The sequence below is a fragment of the Macrosteles quadrilineatus genome, unplaced genomic scaffold, assembly GCF_028750875.1.
Source record: "Macrosteles quadrilineatus isolate MER2022 unplaced genomic scaffold, UCM_ALF_1.0 Scaffold_5__1_contigs__length_97177068, whole genome shotgun sequence".
Classification (NCBI taxonomy): Eukaryota; Metazoa; Arthropoda; class Insecta; order Hemiptera; family Cicadellidae; genus Macrosteles; species Macrosteles quadrilineatus.
In genome coordinates, this window is record NW_026542598.1 from 1,461,657 (window position 1) to 1,486,646 (window position 24,990).

The following is a 24,990-nucleotide window of genomic DNA, read 5'->3' on the forward strand; positions in this document are numbered from 1 at the left end:
ACTATAATACTTTATCTATCTATATATTAATAGGCAAGCATGTTTCTTTAAAACCTTTTTTCTCAGCTCGTGTGAATCGTAGGGAAAATCTACGCATACCGTTGGAAAGCTATTTTCCTGTAGGTGTGCAGAATCCCTTTATAAATTTAAATAGGCTCAAAGATAAGCACAAAAAATGAGTTTAAAAATTTGAAAAAATTAACATGGATCTTATGCGTTGCTATGCTGGTTACGAAATAACAACGAAATATAAACAGAAAATCAAAACAAATGGAGGAAACTCCAATCACATGTTTTATTTACAGTGTGGGGTGAAAATAGATAAGTGAGTACATTACATATTTTTGGTCGAGTTTCGACCACTGGACGACCTCTCGTAATACTTTAATACACACTTTTCATTAACAGTGTATTATGGAGTAAAAATAGTTATAATGCACTAGTAGCCTATATATTTAAATTAATTTTAAGCTCTCATAGCAGTAACGTGTCAAAATACGTGTTTAAGCCTTTGTCAATTGGTAATTTTGCATTTAATTAGTGTAGGTACTTGTGCTTTATACTGACACCCAAATACGATTTTTAGATGGCAAAAATGCTTTTGCATGAAAAAAGGAATTCGTCAAGGGTATGTCTGGGCTGCAATCGTCTGATTCCTATCTTAAAGAAGGTTGTCTAGGATTTTGATACAACAATACATGCTTGTACTTTAAATTTATTCTAGTAATCTTCATGGAACATGGAAACATTAAAAACAGGAAAATGCGATTCTGAATTTAAAACTCGTAGTTCTTGTTTCAATTTCCCAACGGTTCAATTACAACGATTTCCGCTTCATTGTTCGCTCTTCGTAAATCGGATTACAAAACAAAGGGACCAGCAATCATCAGCAGGAACAGCATCAACTCGACTGTATGAGTTATGTAGTTTTATTTCACTTTCTTCTCAACGCTTTCAGGTATGCATCATTTTTACATTATTAGTCGTTAAACGTTGTTAGATTGCTGGGTTCTGAGGGGCATGGGCATCTATCAATGTGTGCAAGGGGGTCCCAGCCCCCATTATTAATTCACCATAATGTGCTTTTGATTACTGACACCCGTTGTATGTACGCATGTTACTTTCCACCAAGCCAAAATGAAAGATCAACTTACCCGAGAATGTGAGGAATAGGCTACTGTAATAGCTGACATCAACGCAACCGACCATTCCCGGTCGGTATAAAAATATACCTTAACATTTTCTTCACATTTCCAACACGATGATAACTCTATAAGTATATAATCAACAGTTTGATTTCTTAGGCCCAAGAATTGTATAGCTAGAACCTCGACATTTTCAAAAGATAATAATGCTTTTGGTGATGTTGAACGTAGTTGAACGTAAAGTTGAAAACAATGTTCAAAAACGGAGGTCCATAGAAAAGAAACTTTCTGTTATTTGAGTAATTTTTCTTATATTTATATTTGAATTTAGTAGTGGAGTGATTACGGTTGGAATAACAATACTGAAACACTTCATAAAATATGTCCTAATCTTGTTCAAAATCACACGACAGGAAAACAACTAGCTATTTATGAAGTTCTAAGAGTAAACCAAATATAGTTAATGAACTATGACTTATTGTTCAATACAGCAAGTAGGCTATAATTCAACCCAATATGGCCCGATCGTTACACCTAGTGCATTCTATTAACCTGACAACCACATTTTCATGCTTCCTAGCCGAAGCATTTGGTAAAATACTACCATTCACCTCTAAGGACGGCCTGAACCAAAGATTCCTCTTTAGCCAAAATCCCCAACAGTGCTACGTTTGGACAATAAGCTCGGCTAAAATTAACAGCGACGAGATCAGTAGTTAGGCCATTCTCAAGCCGAACACATCGCTTCCGTGGATTGGTTTGATTTTGACAAAATTAAAAATAGGTAAGGGATCGACCTTCGGGCGGCAACTCAGGCAGCGAGTGTCAAAGTTTGGGCCAAGACTTAATTAGCTCAAAGCCTGCAGTTGCTAGGAATGCTACTTGATGCCTGGTGGGGTCTGCGAAGGTCCGATTAGCAGCCTTGGCATAGACGTTTAAACTAGCGGCTGCTACTTGTAGACGGATCCTCCGTTAGTCTTTGGTCTGAGAGAGGAGTCTGCTGCGGCTGCGAGGTAGGTAACTAGTCCAATGTCAATATTTATTGCTACCAATTTGTTGTGGCTTTAAGATTGTGAATTCCTTTTTAAGGATTTATGAATCTGAAATTTGTAACAATAAAAATAAAAGAGTATTGTATTTTTAAGTGGGTGTTGGAGTTTTAAACTAAAATAAGTCTGTAAACAAAGTTTTTGTTTTTGGATTAATAGTTTTAAAAAGTTTTGTATTTGTTTACTAATAAGCATACAGATAAAAACAATGTACATGATATGGTAAATATAAGTTACGTGTACCACAACCTAGAACTTTCCAAAATGGTATTAGCATATACTGGCAACTCACTACATACTCTCATACCAAAGTGTTCTAAATTTTAGTTGTGTAAATTAATCTGGGATATGTTAGTGACAAATACACTGTTAACCTGGGTAATTTAATATCTTTGTTTTGAGTCGGGTTTTGGTGTTTTAACCATAGCATAGAAGAATTGTAAAAAAAACTTTGTGAGAGTGTAACAAACGTGACTTGTTTGTTGGTATTGGATAGTACTGTAATGTCATAATAGAGTCTTGACCATTGACGTACTATTCATTTTTAGAACTAGTACACAATGAATAATTTTAATTGTTTTTACATTAATTTTGACTTAGCATAATTTTGAAACAAAAGAATACCTACAGCTTTAAGATTATGTGAAGAAATATTTTCAGGAATCAGCAAAAATAATAAATAAATAGTTTCTAGGCCGTGGTGACAATAAAACAAGTTTATTGCAATGCTATGGATAATGACAGTGTATTTAATATGCATTAATGTTTTAAGAAAATATAAAATAAGCGAACAGCTGAGCTAACCTGAAGGAAAGTGAGCGCAGCGAACGAGCTCCAACCTAAAGGTGAGTGAGCGTAGCGAACGAGCTCCAACTCAAAGGTGAGTGAGCGTAGCGAACGAACTTCAACCAGGACGTGATTGAGCCATGCAAACGAGATCATCTTGAAAATTAAGAAGTTAAACGGGGCAAAGCCCGCGGGTTACAGCTAGTATAAAATAAGCGAACAGCTGATTTTCGGCCCTAGGGATGTACAAACCTGCTCGGCCCCCAAATGACGATGTCAGCTAGCATGGACAGCAGTAGCTTTCGGCGGCTAAAAACATCGTAGTGTGGTGAAAAAATTATTTAACGGTTGTAAAAATTGTGATATCTTCCAACACCCAATTAATTGAACTTAATACATAACTAAGATAGGTAGTTAAAATGTATGTCAAAATTATAAACATGATACTGTAAAATGAAATGTTGATATAATTGGTTTACAATCTAAAAATTCAGAACCTTTTATTTTAATTTTATTAACTACTAGCTGTTGTACCCTTGATTTTTAACGGGAAGAAGACACGAAATAGAAACATTTCGATCTTTACATCAGTTGTAAAAAAATAGTTACACATCCACCAACGCTTTAGAAACAAAATTCAACCTTTTGGGCCTTTATAGGAACATGTATGGCTTTTTAATCTGGTAAGTAGTGTAAACCAAAATTTTGGTCTTGATTTGATTAATTTTAAATCTTGTGTAGGCTGAAATGTGAAAATCTTACCAAAATTTCAAATCACATTCACAATTCACATACATTATTTATTTACCTTCATCTCCCTTATTTAAATATTATATTTTTCTTTACATTTGACATTTTAAATTTCAATCTTGAAGTTGCTAAGCTAAACTAATTATTAAATTTAAATTAACAACATCAGCAGTTATAAACTTAAGAAATATTGTTGTGCCTTATCAATAAAAGGCTTTGTCTTTTGTTTGTCTTTTGCAATATTAAAGAAACGATATCTATACTATAGAAAGTTGTAAATTATTAATTTAGCATTAAAGACGGCAGACAAAACTAATATGATTATCAAAACATTGAGGAATAAAAAATGTAATAGTAAATACAGAATAATATAATTAGAATCAGAGTAATAATATGTGTCATTGCATCTCTGATTCTACAAAAATATCAACGAACAACATAATATACAAACAAGTTATTTTATTCAGTTCCATAGTCCATTGCCTTTAGATTTTTACACTTATCATTGATCAAGTTAACATATCAATAGATATTTCACTGTTTTTAGAAACAAAAGAACACTGTGTAGTGTGTATAGTTTAATTTAATCAGCGGTGTAGCAAAACACAAATAATAAATTTATCGAAATGCAATAAAGTAATTATTGTGAACTGCAAGCTATAGTAAGATCAAATAAGAGTATTTTGTACTGCCATTTTTTAAAATTAAATGTATAGTTACAAATCTACCACAGATTTCAGAACACAAAAATCAATGGTGTACAATTTAGTTATTTATGATATTCTTTAGTTTACTTTAAGCATAGGTGTAAAACACACAATTACATTTACCTAAATATAAAAAAGTCAACGTAAAATGCAAGTTATGTTAAATTAATTAATTACATGTTAAGCAGTTGAATTTATAAAGAAATCCTCCAAATTCATAAAAAACATCCATACATTGTAGTTTTCATACTGTTTCCATGAAATACAGTGTGTAAATTAAGTATTGAAACAAATCTGTATTTTTTAAACCGAAATAGATAGAAATATTCTGTTTGTGGAAATATTTGTTAACAAAGGTTCCGCAATTTTTTATATCACATATATTTTTTAACCCCCCTAACTAGTGAGGGAGGTGACTCATTTTTTTCAAATAGCAACCCCTATTGAGTGACCCCTCATTTTGAAGGATTTGTCAAAAGAAACACGATGAAGCAAACCCGAGGTGGATATCTCACCCCTAGCCAAAATGGCAGGCATTCCAAAATTTTATTTACTGTATGTGAAAAAGCACAAATTTCACAAATAATGGAAAGAAATCTGTATTTTTAAAACCAAAATAGATAGAAATATTCTGTTTGTTGAATTTATTGTTAACATAGGTTCCGCAATTTTTACATCAACATTATTTGTTCAACCCCTTAACAGGGTAGGGGGTGGGGGTGACTTATTTTTTCCAATAACAACCCCTATTGAGTGACCCCTCATTTTGAAGGGGTTGTTAAAAGATAAACAATGACGCAAACCCGAGGTAGATATTTCAACCCTAGCCTAAATGGCGGGTATTCCAAAATTTTTTTTTTAAAAAGCACCCATTTTGGAATATCCACCATTTTGGCTAGGGGTGAGATATCCACCTCGGGTTTCTTTTGACAAATCCTTCAAAATGAGGGGTCACTCAATAGGGGTTGCTATTTGAAAAAAATAAGTCACCCCTACCCCCTACCCTGTTAGGGGGGTTAAAAAATATTTTTGATGTAAAAAAATGCAGAACCTTTGTTAACAATTATTGCCACAAACAGAATATTTCTATCTATTTCGGTTTTAAAAATACAGGTTTGTTTCAATACTTAATTTACACACTGTATATCAATCACTTTATTTTCAAACTTAGGCACTTTTAAAAATCCAAAGCAGAGGCTGGGTTGATAGAGCAACAGTTATAGAACCTTTTTTATTTATATAACCATAGATAAAACATACTCCCTTAGTAGATTTCTCATCCTAATGGAACAGCTGAAGACAATTTTATTGTTAGTTCATGTACGGTTTATGCAGAGGTCGTGTTTTGTTTACAATTTGTTTCCCGTTAATACAGTCATTTAAAACCTCGTTTAACCAAATAATACGATCTAATCATAAACAATAAATTGTCCCCTAGTTATTTAACCAAACAGTAAAGCACAAATCAAGAAATTAACCCTAAAATAATAGAAGCAAAATTTCGTTGACACTAGCGCCCAGTGTGGCGTACACTGAACTAGACATGAAAAACGAGCTTCAAAATTTACAATGGGATGAGAAGTCTACCTGTGTTGGTTAGTCTATGATATAACCATTGACATAGTTTAGAAAGAAATATTCTATTTATTTTTTTTTATCAGCTGCCTGAAATTGTGAAATAAGCAATTTGGCAGCTCTTCTTGTTTACATTGAAATGTCAAAGCAAATGTTAACATTGTGATTGTTCTCATTACAGCCATACAAATCAATATTTACTTTATAATCCTCACCTCAGAACTTTCAATGCCAAATTGAAGTGTGAATAGTCTTATGACCACCCTTAGTGTGGTAGCTATATTTTTGTAGAATTTAATCCCAGTCAGTTCACTAGTTTTTACGTTAAATAGTAATACACATACAGACAGACAGACACCATTATCTGTATATAATAGTATAGATTTGTATTGATGTAAAGTAAGACTCTGTTAAAGTTTTTTAATGCAAATAAATAGGTTTCAATTCAGTTTTCCAGTAAAATAATTAAGTTTTCTTATGCTGAACATTGTGTTTGAAGCTTGAATTAAAACAAATACATAATTTTGTTGTTATAGTCTTAACACATCTTGTTAAAAATGTTACGCTAATAATTTAAGCTAATAAAGTCTACTGTTTAATTAGTTTTTTTATCAAAATAAATCATGGTAGATCAAATTTAATAGGTGCAGTACAAGTGTAAAGAAGATGATAAATGCAGGTAAAATGAACAGTATCAGCAATCTGACAAATACTTTCTTCCATTAGCTTGTCAACAACCTTTGTCATTGGTAGGCGGTGAGAACATATGTTAAGGGAGAAATCACTAAAGTTGCATTTACTTTTAACCGTAATTTTCACAGCAATGGGGGGTTGCACTATTTGGATTAGAATTAGAAGGACCATAGTATAGAAATATAATTTAAAACCGGGGTTTTTTTTATTTTATGGGTTTTTATGGGAAAATAAATAACAATAGTTATAATAACTTTTGAACAGTAATTTTACAAGAATAGAAGAATTAGTAAAATTTTGTTCAGAATTTAAAGGGTATAACATACAGTACTAAAGTTTTATCAAAACCGTTCGGGCCGTTTTAGAGAAAATTCAATTATTTTTCTGTTATTTTATGGAGTTTTATGGGAAAATCACCGTAAAACCCCGAAAATTAAAAAACCTCATCGGAATACCATGAATTGGTACAAACATACCAAATTTCATCGAAATCGGACCACAGGTGTGGTCTGTAGCTTTGTACACATCCACACATACAGACAATCCACACACACGGACAGACATCACTTCCAAAAGCTTTTTTTGAAAACACAAAACGGATATATTCACTCAAAACTCAAACTAGAAAATTTTGATGAAAACGATACTTTATCCATATACTATGTATAGGAAGGAAGTATAATTAGAATTTTAAAAATCCTAATACGACTGTTTGTGTTGCAAAAGCAAAATAATATTTCGTATGGATAGCAAAATATTTAATGCAACAGACTGGATGCATGGGCCAAATTAAACAATTTGCATGGAATTCGGTACCACCTGTGACATAATTACATAAGTGTTGCATCAATTAATTTAATAAGAAACTATTGTTACCACTAATTATGAATATTATATTATTTTTTCTTTATATGTTTTTATTTTTTTATGTTTTATTTCACATTATGAGCGTAACTAAAGGCTGTCTCATGTTAAGTTGAGGCAGACTACCTGACCAGAGGGTAGAGAAGAACAATGGCTAGACCGGTCCTTCGACGGACCCTCCCGGCTCTCAGAGTAAATCCCATTAACCACGCTTCAACGAATACTTCACATAACAGCGTAAATATATTGATTAATAGAAAATATAATCAATTCGTCATATCTGAAAATAATGTATTCTAGGTTATAAAAAACAAAATTTTGCATGTTCGTACCATGCTAATCGGCCGACTTTAAGTATTAAAACAAACTTTTACTCTTATAACTAAGTACAATATTTAATTTTAAATTACTAACAATTGATATTCTGTATTATACTTCGTTCATAATATTTAGGTGATTTTAGGGGAAGAAATCTATCACCTCCACTTGACCCTTACCTTTAAAAATAAGCATTCGAAACGCCGTTAATGAGTGGAAACCTCTATTGTTATCAAAACTGGAGTAGGATGCAACTTGATACACACTGATTCTCCGGTTCCCGACATAGATGGTGGCTAGATTTTTTTATTTAACTAACAATTACATATTGCCCTTGCGATTAATCAAACCCATTATTTAAGCCACGCGGTTATTAATCTCACTTCTTCAACGTATAAAATGTAAAAATAACAAAAAATATATATAATTTTGAGCAATCTAAGACAAAGCTCTCATTTAATTTACATTGATAGATGCACTATACAGACTTATAAATTAATTTTGTACTACAAGAGACAAATTAGCAGTTTGTTTTAATACTTCAAGTCGGCCGATTTGCATGGGACGAACATGAAACATTTTGTTTTTTATAACCTAGTATACATTATTTTCAGATATGATGAATTTATTATATTTTCAATTAATCAATATATTTACGCTTTTAAGTGAAGTATTCAGTGAAGCGTGGTTAATGGGATTTACTCCAAGGGTCGGGACGGTCCGTCGAAGGTTCGGTCTAGCCATTGTCCTGCTATACCCTCTGGTCAGGTAGTCTGCCTCAACTTAACATGAGACAGCCTTTAACTATTGAATTTATAGAGTAGGGTAAGAAGGTGAAATTATACGCAAGTTACTCATTCTTTCCACTTAATTTGGAATTAATCAGTTACTAACCATTTAGTTGTAAGTGTGAGCTGGGAGGTATACCACAAGCGTCTACAGCCCGATAATTTCACACATTCACACAATATCGCAGCAAGGACTCTTAACTTATAGATTCTAATTGATTTTTTTTATTCAAGAGATGGCTGAGGCAGAAGCAGCACCCCCCGTCGAGGCGGCACCGGAACCTGAACCTGCACCTGTGGAACACTTCCCACCACCCCCGCCAAAGGTAACACTCCCCACCAACCCCGCCACAGTTAACACTTTTCCACCACCCCTGTCAAAGCTATAACTTTCCCACCACCCCCGCCAAAGGTAACACTTTCACACCACCCCCTCCAAAGGTAACACTTTTCACCACCCCCGCCTAAGGTAATACTTTCACACCACCCCCACCTAAGGTAACACTTTCACACCACCCCCACCTAAGGTAACACTTTCACACCACCCCCTCCAAAGGTAACACTTTCACACCACCCCCACCTAAGGTAACACTTTCACACCACCCCCTCCAAAGGTAACACTTCCCACCACCCTCGCCTAAGGTAACACTTCCCACCACCCTCGCCTAAGGTAATACTATCACACCACCCCCGCCTAAGGTAACACTTCCCACCACCCTCGCCTAAGGTAACACTTCCTACCACCCTCGCCTAAGGTAATACTTTCATACCACCCCCGCTAAAGGTAACACTTACCACTACCCTCGCCTAAGGTAATACTTTCACACCACCCCCGCCTAAGGTAACACTTCCCATTTCCCTCGCCTAAGGTAATACTTTCACACCACCCCCATTTATGTTTTATTTGTGTCTTTGACTAAAAATATTCAACTTGATTCTTTAATTCATTGAATATTTAATGTAATATTTATGCATTCCATTCAGACAACTTAAGGCATAAACAACTTGATCGTGTTCAACAATGCCTGATCCACCAATAATGCATGAAATGGGTTCTTCTGGAGATTTCTTCAAAATGTAGCTACATTTTGAGGGCCAGAATAAACAATAATTACACTTGATGCAGTATTTATTTATTTCCTGCTTTAATATTGACACGTACAGTTTGCAAACATACTTCAGTGTGTGCATTGTTAGCTAAGTTACTTTCACAAGGTATGTACAACATTAGGTACATGGTACATCATATTTATCTTGAGCTTTGTTACACGTTTTGCATGTCGATCATTATAAAGAGGGCAGTTCAATCAGACATGACACTTTTTACTGACATGGCCATACTTTGTGCAACGATGACATCTGTTTTCTGACAACAAGTTCACCTGGGAATGTGTCAGGTCTCTACAAATCCAACAGTTTTCAATACAATTTTTTGCACCACAAGGAATATTTTTCATAGGGGATTTATTAACCTTTTGATTTGGGAGACTGTACAGTGTGTATTGATTCTTTTATCTTACTAATGAAAGGTTTGGATGACCTACCCACTTAATTGTCTCTTTGAGTCTCCGATACCTGAGGTAACAACGAGCTGTTACATTTTCTTTATAATTAACTGGTTCCATTAAATTAAATGGAGAAATATGTTTACATAGGCAATCCCCACTATCTTGCCTGTGTGATTTCGGTACACCTCAGTCAAGGATGCACTTAAGATAATTCTGTGGTTGACCTGGAAAAATTAAAATTTCTCTTCGGATTACTTTATATAGCGTTGTTGCCAGTAAGAACAAGAACTAGCTGAGCCATTTTTATAGGGACAGTTACAAGCATTAAAAAACAGTAAATGGACGTTATGTGCTCTACTCGTATGATGTAGTGGGGTCGTATAGCTGCATATAGTGGCAGAATATTTCAGTTCTGGCAGAGAGGCTGCAATTTTAGGTGGTTATAGTATACAAGTTTCTGAACCTAAAGCCGCCCAGACCCCAATTTTTAAGGACCTCGGTCGTCCGTAATGACGTCATCAAAATGGCGGTCGTAAGAGGATGCTGGGTCCCCATGAATTGGCTATAACGACCGAATGCCTGAACCGATTTTCATGAAATTTGGCACACAAGTGCTTGAATACATTATCTCGGCCTGGGTTGAAAATTGCAAAGTTTCATCAAAGTCATCTCAAAATGGCGGCTGTTCAAAACTAAAAAAATAAAAGGAAAATAATTGTGAATTGTTTTATACAGGGTGAGTTTTAAATGAGTTCCCCCCCTACTTTTTTATACATTTCTCAAGATATCAACTCCGATCCACATTAGATCATTGTAGAGTAGCAAGTACTTAATTTTGACTGGGTTTAAATTTTTAGCCGCCATCTTGGATCCGCCATATTGGATACAAAGTTATTTTTTCAAATGTAAAGGTAGGGTTGTGACCCACCGTTTCAAACAAGACTTTTACGCTGAATATGATGCTGCAATCCGCTTTAAAAAAATGTTGATCCATTCTAAAGTTATGAGAACTTTTTATAACTTTATTTTTAGTTCATTATAACATTGTGCATTTACAAACTAAGGCCATAATCTAAAAATAGTGCTAGATAAAGATAAGTGGACACCACCATTCATTTTGTTGACCTATTTTCACTCGGTTATGACGGATGTATTTTTTCAGCCGCCATCTTGGATCCGCTATTTTGAAATGTGATAAATTATTTTAAATATGAAGGTGGTATTGTGACCCATCATTTTGAACTACTTTTTTATGCTGAATTCAATGCCGCAATCCGTTTTTCATTGTCATATTTGATTTTTGAAATATTGACATTTTAAATAAAAATAATTGTAATATTTTATCAAGATAGCTTGATAACAAAAATGGATAAAATAATTTATCACATTTCAAAATGGCGGATCCAAGATGGTGACTGAAAAAATACATCCGTCATAACCGAGTGAAAATAGGTCAACAATGAATGGTGGTGTCCACTTATCTTTATCTAGCACTATTTTGAGGTTATGGCCTTAGTTTGTAAATGCACAATGTTATAATGGACTAAAAATAAAGTTATAAAAAGTTCTCATTACTTTAGAATGGATCAACATTTTTTAAAGCAGGTTGCAGCATCGTATTCAGCATAAAAGTCTTGTTTGAAAAGGTGGGTCACAACCCTACCTTTACATTTGAAAAAATAACTTTGTATCAAATATGGCGGATCCAAGATGGCGGCCAAAAATTCAAACCCAGTCAAAATGAAGTACTTGCTACTCTACAATGATCTGACGTGATTCGGAGTTGATATCTTAAGAAATTTATAAAAAAGTAGAGGGGGGAACTCATTAAAAACTCAACCTGTATAAAACAATTCACAATTATTTTCCTCATAATGTTTTAGTTTTGAGCAGCCCCCATTTTGAAATGACTTGATGAAACTTGACCATTTTCAACCCAGGCCGGGATAATGTATTCAAGCACTTGTGTGCCAAATTTCATGAAAATCGGTTCAGGCATTCGGTCGTTATAGCCAATTCATGGGGACCTAGCATCCTCTTACGGCCGCCATTTTGATGACGTCATTACGGATAACCGAGGTACTTAAAAATTGGGGTCTTGGCGGTTTTAGGTTCAGAAACTTGTATACTATAACCACCTAAAATTGCAGCCTCTCTGCCAGAACTGAAATATTTTCCTGCTACCCAACCTGACTAATGAAGTATTGTAGAGTGAAAATTTAAAAACGTACGTTTTCATGTCCCTGGCCTTTTACTTCGTAGATACTTGATTTGTAGTTTATTATTATGTGTTTTAATATTTTTTGGGACGGGGGCAACACGTTACACACATTTATTTGGTTTTAAATAGGTTCTAGGTATTTTTTTCGTATTTTTAAAGTCGCAAAATTCACGACCATGACGTGTCCCTAGGGTACATTTTCCAACTTTCACGCTGTTTTTAGACTAATTATTCATGCCGAAATATATAAAGCCATATTTTTATGTCATCAATGGTTATTAAACTTACAAAAAAGGAGCATATTATAATTTTATTGTCATTGCAAACTGACTACCATGACAAAATAAGTCTGTCCCTCGATTTGGCGTCACGACCATTTGGGAAAAATTTTCAACTTTGGAACCCGACAGTGGCAAGCCTGGCGTCGATGGAGTCAGTTGGTTTGAGAGACTAGTTCGGGGTGTACGTCAGGATTGTAGTGCCGGTCGTTTCGAGTTGAAAGGAGGAATTACAAGATTAATAAAGGAAAGATTGTGTTTTTTGTAATTTTGGTGTGTCCATGACCGTACGTAGTCATTCGATGAAGTAGACATGGTGTTAATTTTTGTTTATAAGATATTTCAATTGCTAGATTAACCTAGAAGTCCACTTTGTATCCTCGAACATGAGGTGCAGGGCTACCGCCAGAACAGAGCCAAATAACACGTAATTTCACGACCAAAGTTTCACGACCATCGCGGGTTTTTTCACGACCAATCCAGCCTTATGGATTATAGTGTGTTTGGTCGTGACAATAACTTTAATATAATTGTGAATTGAACAGTTTAGTTCAATTGAAACACATATTTTTATTATAACTAACAGTATAATTGAAGGATTGCCTAGAAAGATTTAAATTATCCCAGACAATTCACGACCGTACCGCTTGTCCCTGACCATCACGTTTATGATTTCTATCATAACAATTTCAAAAATTAAAATATCGTAATATTTCAATGTTTTATACACAAAAGAAGCACACCTCTATACAAACATAACGATTTTTCGGGTCTCAGGTAAGTTCTTTCGTAGTTATACAAACTTAAAAAGATTTTATTGGCTTTATTTCAATTTTTTGAGTTTTTTTCTGGAAAGACCAAATATACTAAAAGCTTAGTGACCTTTTTATTGTATAATGGTCATAAAAGTAAATTAGTTTATAGCAAAACATAGTTATAAAAATAATATTAACCATTTTTAATATTCATTTAAATGTCCGTTATAGTCGTGACAGGATTTTGTGTTTTTCCACTAAAGATGCTCTTTTAAAAAGAAACTACCAAAGATATTGCGTTACCATGGACATTTTATGAAACTTCAAATGTTAACGAAATAAAAATAATAATAAAAGTTTTGAAAAAAGGGGAAAAAAATTTGCAAAGTGCTTTTTCTGAAAACGTACGTTTTTAAATTTTCACTCTGTATTGATCATTAAACGTTTTTATGTTAGTCTGTTTTTAAATTCAAATTTTATTTACAATAAAAGAGTATTTCTTAACTATTTTGTTCACTCCGCTCCATTGGCGGACCTGAGACTGCACACCTAGTAATACCTCCAAATCGAGTTTTAAAACTCTATATTGTTCTCTGATGCAACAGCTATCTACCTTTAGTCTTGCCTTAGAATGTTTGATAGTAGCCTGAACTAATTAGTGGAACTCATCAACATCATCAATAGAGAGATCTTCTATTCTCTCAAATATTCCTCTAAAAGGAAACCATTCTTTAAGATTTATACTAAATTAACAAGTTTAATTTTGGAAAGTCTAAGTTTGCTCTCTAAATTTCCACTCTTTGATGACCTTTTTTCATGTTTTTTATGTTGTGTATATCTACGCCTTTGACATTTTTCTCATTTTTTCTAATCGGATGGTCTAAACCTTGGTCTTGTTCTTATTTAACGTCAACATTTTGTTGTTAAGTATCATTAACTGAAGGCCCAATGTGGGTCTGAAAACGATCTTGCTTCGTATCGAATCACCGACTGTCATTTTTGAAAGTGAGAACAATAAAAGTTCTATAGAACAAAATATTATCAAACAACACTTAAAAACACTTAAAATCCAATAAGCTTTAATAGTCAAACCGAAGCGTCTGACTCACCATCTCATTATCTTCAGCTTTACAAACAAGACATTTATTAAAAGTCTTCAGGAAGATCAAATGAAACGAGTTCTTTGACACCTTCACTGTCAGAGACTTTCACACTATCACATTATTGTAAAAGTAGTAGAGAACGTGACAGTTTGTTGGCAAGCGTCTGTCGCTGCAGGTGTTACTTTGTACTGACTGACAAGAGACGTTCTCACTGACAGAGTACCCGACCTAGGCGGCTATGGCAGGCGCGTTTGTCAGGGACTACAACGAGGTCATCGTAAGTAAAATTTGACAAAATATGGCTAATCTAACCAGGTGTTTCGAGTAATAACATACAGTAGAACTTCGATTGAGTGTCTCCAGGGTATTAGGGAAACTGTCTTGTTATCAAGGTGCTCTTCTTGTACAGTTCTTATTTTAGGTTGAGGTCATTTCGGGTGGTAGTGTGTTATCTCGGTTGTTGAAAGCACTATGAGTATCTTTAGGAGTGCATTTTAGAGCAAATGCTTATAACAAGTTTATTTTCAAAATGTTATAGCAAAAGTATGTTATTGTGTAAAAGTTTAAAATTGGTTAGATAATAAAATCTTCGTTGAGTAAAAGACATAAACGATTAGTTTATGTGTTATAAAGTGAAATGGAGTGGTTTTAAGTTTAGACTTGTTCTAGTAATAACCTGAGTCAGAATTGACGCTAAAATGCTTAAAAACATCCGTTCCGGTGAATTCTTGGGGGAATTGTTCAATACATTTACATTGAGTTATGTTATAAGGTTGACTTCTCTAAATGACTTGTTATGGGCTCTGAGTTAGATGGTGAAGAAAGGAGTGATAACTTATTGAGGTTGTTTTTAAAGAAATTGTGGTTTTACTGCAGAGGTAATGGGTAATTGCACATTCAAAGGGATTTGAAAAGTGCTCTTGTAATTGAGGTTGTTGTGTAAACTATGTTCTACTGTACAGTATCATGAGGTACTATGAAACCTTACTTATGGACTTTACTTACTTTTGGATGGCATTGGTGCACTAGACAATCATCCTTATAATCACGATTTCCACTTACTTATTTTAGATACGCCCGTCAAATTTTTATATAGTTTTCCCAAGAAAAATTAGAATCGTCTTAAGATGGGTTTCCAACATTATTTTTAAACAATAGGTCTACTAAGCTTTGTTATTTAGTGATTTCTGCGCTTCGTGATGCATATTGTTTGAACATTTAGTTCTAGTAATTCCTAGTTAGATGTTTACCATAATTATTGGTTATTTGTTTTTATTTAGTATTTTTTAGTAGTTACATAAACAACTTTCTTATAAGTTTTATCGGCTTGAAGCTTGTATTTTGGAATCCATTTTACTAAATATTGGTCGAATGTGACCTATTGTTTTATCCAAAATACCAATCTTGAGGGAAGCTTGGCAGGCACCTTTGTCAGGGACTATGAGATGATTTTAGAATTAATTTATTTCCTTTACTTATTATTTCCTGGCAAAAAAATGAATATCAAACCATATTTTTATCTAATTTTGTATACCATCGGACCATCCACAAATTTATGATTAAATTCCTTTAATGAATGATATTAGTTATCAAACATTGTGGTGAACCATACTATATCTAGCAGATGAGCATTTGTAGTTTTTTCTAAACCAAGATACAATGTGTCTACAGGAGCCAAGAAGGAAGCTGGTTTTCAGGCACTGGATTCGACCAACATTCCTTAACTACCACTACATCTATGACTACAGACACAACTACTACGATGATGTCATTGACTACCTGGATCGCAGGTTTGTGAATATTATTACATTGTAATAATAGGTTAAGTATTAGGTTGTAATAGATACCCATTACATCTAAACCTATTTGGTATTAGGTTTTATCGATATTGTAGTTACCATGCTTGTAGATTTAAATACTTGTGATTTAAAAGTTAATTCTAGCTGCAGAATAGGTTGAGCTATTGAAAGTGTTCAGAGGGTAAATAGAGATAAATAACTAAAAAAATCATTTCAGTTTGTATCAATTGTAAAGTGATTTGGACTTTAGTTAAAAATAGTAAATTGTAGTAACAAGCTTAAAGTCAAAAGTAACAGAGCATTTTCTCAGGTCTTGATGTTTTTAGGGCAGCTAGTATCACAGATATTATCATATAAAATACACTTATCGAATGGAGTATGGAGATACTGCATGGTGATTGTGTGTAATAAAGTATACTTACTTACTACTAGGGTGTCACAAATCTCAGTCTATTTTTTCCTCGTAGATTAGCCTCCAGATTCTCTGCCATCGTGGTTTCTCCTCTCCTCTGCATGGGATAACATCTTTCTTGACTTGGCCTTTCTTAAGGTCTGCCTGTTGGACGTCTCGTATAGGTCCACAAGCCTCCTTCAGTCGCATTCCTGTCTACAAAATACATGACTTAACTAACTCTTTTGGCTTTTATAAGCGCTATTATATCAGGCTTAATTCACGTAACTCCCAATATTTTCTAATGCCCCAAACTGCTTTTTCATAAACTGAGGCGAATATTTTCCAAAGTATTTAATTTTCCAAAAGTATTAAACGTCCTTTGTCTCACTTCTGTACAGTAACTTCGGCTATATAATGGTCTTGTATAGTATACTAGGAACCTAATTTTTGTCTACATCAGATATTCCAAAGATGATTTGTTTCCAGACAACACGGGTTGACAAGAGAAATGCCTCGCGCTCAAACATGGGCGGAGAGAGCGTTACGAACCTACACCTTCAAACCCAACCCTAACCAGTATGTGTACTACACGGCGTTCAAGAAGGAACGTCACTACAGCTACAAGGTGGCTCACACCTACAGGGCTGAGCACACAGAGGACTTCTTTAGAAGGAAGTACAAGTCAGTACTGTATCATTGAGTAACATCACTTACAAGGTAAATACACAATACAGCATGGAGAAGGGAGATCCCTCAGCATGAACTGTGACGTCCAGGTCCCTTCAAGACGGAAGAGCATGCAACAGCATGACTGGTTGGGGTTTTTTCAACATGTATTTATTTGGGTGGCGAAACTTTTTGATGGTTGAGTGGTAGTGTGGGGTTTCAGTTCCAGAAGTACCAGGTTCAAATCCCTTCAATTACCAATGGTTTTATGTGATAATGCTGTGAACCTCAATGGCTAATATAATGTGAAATTGGTTCTGTGGGAGTCTACGATGTAACGGTAGAACATGAAATGCAAGAGGTATTTAAAGATGTTTCTAGCTGTTACATGTCCACCAGAAAGCTCATTATCATTCTAGACCTATAGGTACAAAAGTAAGTTTTTTCTACAGTAAATTCTTAAATAATTTATTTTTATATGTTACATGGAACCAAAGATAAGAAAATGCTGAGAATATACACACAAAAAAAACTCAAAACATAATTTGAAAATTTAGATAACTAAACCATTGTAAGTCGTTAATTTTGTAACATGCTTTGTTGATAGGAAATTTTGTAAATTATTTCTTAATTGCTTAGTAGTCTCAACGGTAGTAAAATATACATTTTTCTTAAAATACTTCAGAAGAGTTTCCAGTTCGGTAAGTCTTTGTACAGGAGGTTCCAGATTCTTCCAGAATATTAATAATCTTGTTAACCAACAAAATTTAATTGTTTTACACATACTGTTCTCTCACTCTGTTAAATTAGAAGGATTAATTTGTTTTCTTCGCATATTATTTGATGGTTTATTGAGCGTATGGTAGCAGTTGCCAACCGCGTGAAGATAAAAATATCTTTGGTCGAGTGGCCTGTGTTCACTAACAAAGTTTGAAAACATGTTGGTTTAATCAAATCACGCTCTCTCTCATCCACAGGATAAAGTTTTTAAAAGGCAATCATTTTCTGCATGACTCATCATAGACCTGACCATGCTTGAATTTCCTGCATTTGATGGTTTTTTTATCTTACAAAGTCTAAGAAATATTTTGCGTAGTCCTACCGTATGCAAATGTAGCACTTGACATTTATTTTCCCTCAGGGGTTTTCCAATATGTTCTCAGCTTGTTAATCATCATACTTTTGTCAGGACATTATTGTACATAGTTGTAGTGTATTGTACATAGTTATTTTTTACTTCATCCACTATAATTCTAGCCATAAAAACTAGGTAGGAGCGTAGATTTTCCCTCACATTGTTTTTGGCTACTGATGCTAATACTTTACTTTACTTTGAAATGGCGACCATACGAATGTAAGTATTTAAAGCCAAGTATTAACGGAGATGAGTGTAGGATGAGTGGCGCGATCTTGTAGTCTTGTTGGTGACTAAGGCCGACATATTCCTTTGACACAGCTGTTAATTAATAGCCAAATAACCAATGGCAACTAGGGGACCTATATCCACAATTTGTGACCTCCTAGTAGCTGTATTACAGGACGACGCCACTGTCTCAGTCTTGGGTAGAATAGTGGTGGATGAAGTAACTCGACCTTGGTCTCAAGCTCTATTAGCTGTAACAGAAGCTGAATGGAAACTTCATATACAAATAGCTCTCATATATTATTAAAGGGTTTTAAGGGTTAAATTTGGGATCCTAAAATTTGTTTACAAATTCCCATTTAGTAAATAAAAAAAAAATACTTTAACATTCACAATATGATCTCTTTTAAGGTAGTGTTTTGTAATGGTAGCGTTTAAAATAGACAGTTTGATTTATTGCTAACAAATTTATGTTTTATCTTACAGGAAAATTGAAAGATCGCTCACCACGGGAGTGATTGAACCGCTCTGCACAAGCATTTCACCTTCCTCGTCTCCGCTCGGCCCCCAGTGAACCCTCAGAAAAGTTTCTCCGGAGAAAAACGTTTTTTGATTAGACTAGAAAAATATTGATGTTTTGACTAAATTTTTACAAGGCCAAGAACTAATAAAGTGCACAATCTATTAAAGGCCTTTAAGTAACACGGATAAAAAATTTACTTTCAATAAGCATGTATTAGATCTAATACTTGAAATAAATATTTATTTTTTTTCAAGAGTACTTATTCGATATCCTTAAAGTTGAGTGACATTGATAAAAAACCTACTTTTAAAATCCTAAAAAATTCATTTTAAAGTAAAATAAAATTACATTAGAGTCCTACAAACTCGGCGTAATGTGGACTGGAAGGCTGCAGAGTTTGTGAAATTCCAGGTTATCGGGAACTATTGTTAAATATTAGAGCAATACAATGTTTAAGCTTTTCAACCACCTTTTTTATATATTTATATATTACAAGTCAGTATTAAGTCATCAGATATAGTAAAACAAATCCTTGGTGCCTTAGGAAATACAAAAATTTATACTGTACGTACATATTTAACTCGAAAAATCACAAATTTTCTGAGCCAGGCGATGGCCGAGTTATGCAGACTGCCGGGTCATCGAGTGCCGAGTTTGCGGGACTCTACTACTAAAATGAAAATTTATCTCTTTTCTGTAAGAGGTATAATGCTGTAAGTGGTAATGAAACATTTAATTATTATAACACCTTCATTAGTAGGTAATGCAATCCTTATATATAGTACGTGGAGGCGTTTTCCACAAAACACTACTCCTCCGTTAATTATGGACGGATTTTTACAAACAATGTGTCAAAATTAAGGTTTTTTGTGTAGACGCCCCCTTTCACCAATTCCTGTAATAAAAGTCCTTGGGCTTTGCCCCACAGGCTATCAAAATCCCAATGTATTTCTTATGATGAAAAGATGTTGTTTACTTAAACAGACGAATAATTTTTATTAGTTACAGCTGTTCATAGTAAACACATGATACACACAAGAGTGTTCGTGTTAGTTTTCAGTTTCGATAACTGGAGTGGAGTGATTGATTACATTATCTTTGAGTTGACTCTTTTAAGTCATCGGAAATTATGACTGTTATTCGTTTTGAAATAACGCCTGTAATACTTTGCAATTGCTCGAATTCGAGCAACAGTTGCACTAGATTCAAATAAACTACAAAAAAAGCATGGATACTGTGTTTAAATAGAAATATGTATTAAACATTTTGCCATAAACTATTTATGCTAACATAGAATGTCCCGGTGGTTCTATAATTAATGTCCATATAAATTGATGGTTTTGAAGCATTAAATAGTTACCAGTTTGTAAACAAAAAAAGTTCTTGAGATTTCAAAATTAAACATTGTACATATTAATCTCGAGCCTGAACAAAAAAATTGGAGTACTCTTGAAATCTTGGTTAACTTTTTTCAATATAGTTGGCTTACGGTGGGGCAGTATACTCCTTTGCTTTTTTATGCTACCGGTATCTATATCTATAAAAGAGGATGTTTGTATATATATTTGTTTGTTTGTTTGTTTGGGGGTGATAAACTCGGACACCGCTGAACCGATTGCCACGAAACTTGGTACATACGTGTAGAATGTCATGGAATAGGTTTATACACCATCAATTTCGTGATCCGTCCAATAGGCTCCGCCCCAGTGGCTCTGGAGTTTCCCATGTTAACCTTATGAGAAATGGAATTAATGAATCTTAACAGCTGTTTCAATTAAACAAGTTGGTTCTGTTCTATGATGTTCAATAGCATTAAAGTTACAAGGATTACCAACAGGGTGCAGCACTATTATTTCTTTTACATTTATGACAACAGCTAATTTGCAACCAAAAAGGTGAGTGGGCGTAGCGAACGAGCTAACCTGAAGGCAAGTGAGCGCAGCGAACGAGCTCCAACCTAAAGGTGAGTGAGCGTAGCGAACGAGCTCCAACCTAAAGGTGAGTGAGCGTAGCGAACGAACTTCAACCAGGACGTGATTGAGCCATGCGAACGAGATCATCTTGAAAATTAAGAAGTTAAACGGGGCAAAGCCCGCGGGTTACAGCTAGTGATATTATAAATTTAAATATTTTTACTCTTAGGTCTTTTTTTTTTTTTTTTATAAGGGAGAGGAGGTAAAAATTCTTTTACGCACACAGGTAGCCAGCCTGTAGTGTGAGACTCCTGAGCTTGTCAGACTACTCACTAAAAAACCCCCTCTACTCTGTTGGACACAGACCTGGGATTGTTTGTCACATTACTTCAGGTCAGGTCAACGTGTGACCTAAGCCCTCAGGGCTCGCGCCGTTTCTGGCATTCAATTTCTTTATGACCTAGACCGCATCTCGGTCAAGCTCTAGCTTCTTTGTGCGGAGAATATCCTGGACGAAATGTGACATACAGGTCCAATTGTCCTCACCCTCCGTCATCATCGGAATGACCGTGTCCACCAACAACTGCCCTACATGTTGTTCAGCCTCCAGGCGGGAACCTTCCCAACGCTGGCAGCGGAAGAAGGTGTGCTCCGCGTCGTCGGGAGTGCCTGGGCAGTAGATGCAATCGGGTGACACGGCTTTGTCCATCCTGAACAGGTACGACCGAAAAAACCCGTGACCTGTCAGAAACTGGGTAAGGTAATAGTCCACCTCACCATACCGTCGGTCAACCCATGGTTGGACTTGCTGAATCAGTCTCCTGGTCCAGCGTCCCCGCGACTCCTGTTCCCAGCTCTCCTGCCAGAGCTGGTAGGTGCGGTTGCGCTCCTCCATTTTTGCATGGTCCTCTCCACGCCGCTGATAAATCGCTTTCCTCTCCGCCGCCAAAAGTTTGACGGGGATTACTCCAGCAACCACCAAGATGGCAGGTTCAGACACTGTTCGGTAGGCGGATGCTACCCTGAGTGCTGCCTGACGCTGCACTCTGGCAAGCCGCATCCTATACACCTCCTTATTGAGCGCGTCTGCCCACACCTCCGCACCATACAGGAGCACAGACTGAACTGTAGACATCAACAGCCTTCTGCGACTGGAACGAGGACCTCCGACATTGGCCATTAACCGGCTAAGAGAAGAGATCACCTTAGCGGCCTTGTCCGCCGTTCGGAATATCTGGTCCCGCCAGCTAAGCTTAGAGTCCACCATGACACCAAGATACTTGGCGGCACGAACGGACTGGACTTCGACGTCCCCCACCCTCAACGGCACAATGGTGTCAATCCGCTTTTTGGTCAGAATCACGATCTCAGTTTTGTTCAGCGCGAGTGAGAGACCGTTATCTGCCATCCATGCGTTTATAGTTCGCATGACTCTGTTTAATTTTAGCTGGGCCAGCTCAACACTACGAGCAGCTATTAAAGCTGCAATGTCATCTGCGTACCCAACTAAAACGGTTTCTTCAGGCATTTCAGACCTAAGGAGGCTGTCGTAGGCAACGTTCCAGAGGTCCGGGCCGAGTATGGAACCTTGGGCAGCACCAGAAGTGACACTCATCGTCCGCGGGCCTTCTGTAGTATCATACATGAGGAGGCGGAACCGGAGGTAATCCTCTATAATGCGCATGAGGTATGCCGGGACGTGGAAGTTGCTCTCCAGAGCGTCCAGCATATCGCACCATCTTGCAGAATTAAATGCGTTTCGCACATCGAGTGTAACAAGCAGCACAACCCTACGAGAGTAGTGATTAAAATCCTCAGCTCTCATCACGGCTTGCTTCACCTCCTCAATAGCGTCGACCGTTGATCGCCCCTTCCTGAAGCCGTATTGGCGAGGGCTCAGGTCCCCCGCAGCAACCACAGCTGAATTCAGTCGGGAACGGATCAACTTCTCTAGGACTTTCCCAGCCGTATCCAACATGCAAAGGGGTCTGTAAGAGGACGGCAATTCTGGGTCTCCTTTCCCCTTCCCTACGAGCACGAGCCTAGCTTTTTTCCAGCACAACGGAAATACCCCCTCTGCTAGGCAGGCGTTGTACATGCTCAGAAGAATCAGGGGATTGATTGAAAAAACCTTCTTAAGAGCCTCGCCAGGTACCCCATCAGGTCCAGGAGCCTTGTTGTTTTTTAGGGATAAAACGGCAGTCTCCAGCTCCTCATGAGTGAAGAGTGGGACATCGTCCATCATCTCAAACTCACGCAGTGGGCGCAGAATATGATCCGGAAAAAGGGATTTGACGACCCTCTCCATAGCGGCCCCCTCCATGACGGAAGGTGGAGAGCGAGTGGTGAGTTTTTGGGTTACTAGTTTGTAACCCAGGCCCCACGGGTCGGAATCGACATCATCCCTTAGTGTTTTCCAGCAATTGTGTTTGCTCCGGTTGATGGCCCGGCGGAGAGACTTCCTCGCCACCTTGTAGCTCTCCAGCTTACGGCGTCTATCCAAGGGTGCCCTGGCCCTGGTAGCGAGTCGTCTAGCTCTCAAAGCAGCTCGGCGCAAATCCGCGATCTCTGCAGTCCACCAGTATACAGGTCTCCTATCGCAACGGAGTCTCTTGCGGGGCATTGACTCATCACAAGCCGAGGCAATCAGCCCCATCATCGATGTAACTCTATAGCCTCTGCATGAGCCATGCCAGGTGCGGCAGGCACCGCTGGCACTCCCCGCAGGATGGCCTCGGTGAATTTAGCCACGTCCAGTTTTTTGGTGTTCCACCGAACGGGCACTTCCCGAGATGCAGCAACTGTCTCGGGATGCAATCTAAGACATTGAAAATAATGTATTGATGGTCGCTGGCCGTATAATCCTCCAAGACTCTCCAGGCTGTGATCCTTGGCAGAAGAGACTCAGATGCGAGGGTTATGAGTTTTTTAATTGATTTCTGTAATTTAAAAGTTATAAAGATTTTTATTTAACATACCTTTAATTGTTTTAAAGTATTTGTTTCACTTAATAGTTTTCTCTGTCACCGTGAAAACTGTAAGTAGATATGCACTCAAGCTGACAAACTGATAACTGGAAACCTGATAAGACTGGCTGGACAGACAGACTTCTCAACTGTCTGGACAAGGATAATTGTCGTCTGCTATCAGCTGTTAGCAAGAGGGAGACTAGACTGATAACATCAGGATTGTGTTTTTGTTTACATTTTGAAAACTGCAACCAATTATAATTATTGCTTTTTATTTTAAATTTATCCTCAAGAAAATCTTTTTATTTTTGATTTCTCCAAGCAAAGCTTTTTTTATCATTTTATTCATAGATGATAATTAATTTTATTAATGAACTAAACACTAGCTATTTATCTGGACATCTGCTGTTTTTTATTTGCATACAAAAGCTTTGAGCTCAGTAATTATGGTACAATGTGCAGTAGGAGATCTTGTGTTTGCTAAAATAAAGGGATACCCCATATGGCCAGCAAAAATTATGAATATTGACAATAAAACCTACAAACATGTGATCAAATATAATGTTACTTTTTTTGGTACAGGAGAATCAGCAACACTAAATAGTTCTGACTTATGTAGATATGACGAAAATAAAGGTAAATACCCACTTGATTCAGTGGCTCAAAAATACAAGGAAAAATATGGGAAAGCATTGAATGAAATCGACTCATATTTAATTTCCTCCACTGAGAAAGTAAAATCTAGCACCCCAAAGAATAATAAGTCCAATTTAATTAAGACTAGATTAGCTTTGACTGAACCGTGCTCAAAACTGAAATCAAG

General features: G+C 36.2%; 1 protein-coding gene across 1 annotated transcript; it reads left to right on the top strand.

Moving 5' to 3' along the window:
• Positions 1–2,029: 2,029 nt before the first annotated feature.
• On the top strand, positions 2,030–19,538 carry LOC128994466 (flightin-like). The gene is made up of 5 exons (XM_054419041.1): positions 2,030–2,158; positions 8,910–9,001; positions 16,212–16,330; positions 17,220–17,450; positions 19,249–19,538. The coding sequence occupies exons 2-4, from the start codon at positions 8,912–8,914 to the stop codon at positions 17,431–17,433; spliced, it is 423 nt and encodes a 140-aa protein (XP_054275016.1). The 5' UTR covers positions 2,030–2,158; positions 8,910–8,911; the 3' UTR covers positions 17,434–17,450; positions 19,249–19,538.
• Positions 19,539–24,990: the final 5,452 nt, after the last annotated feature.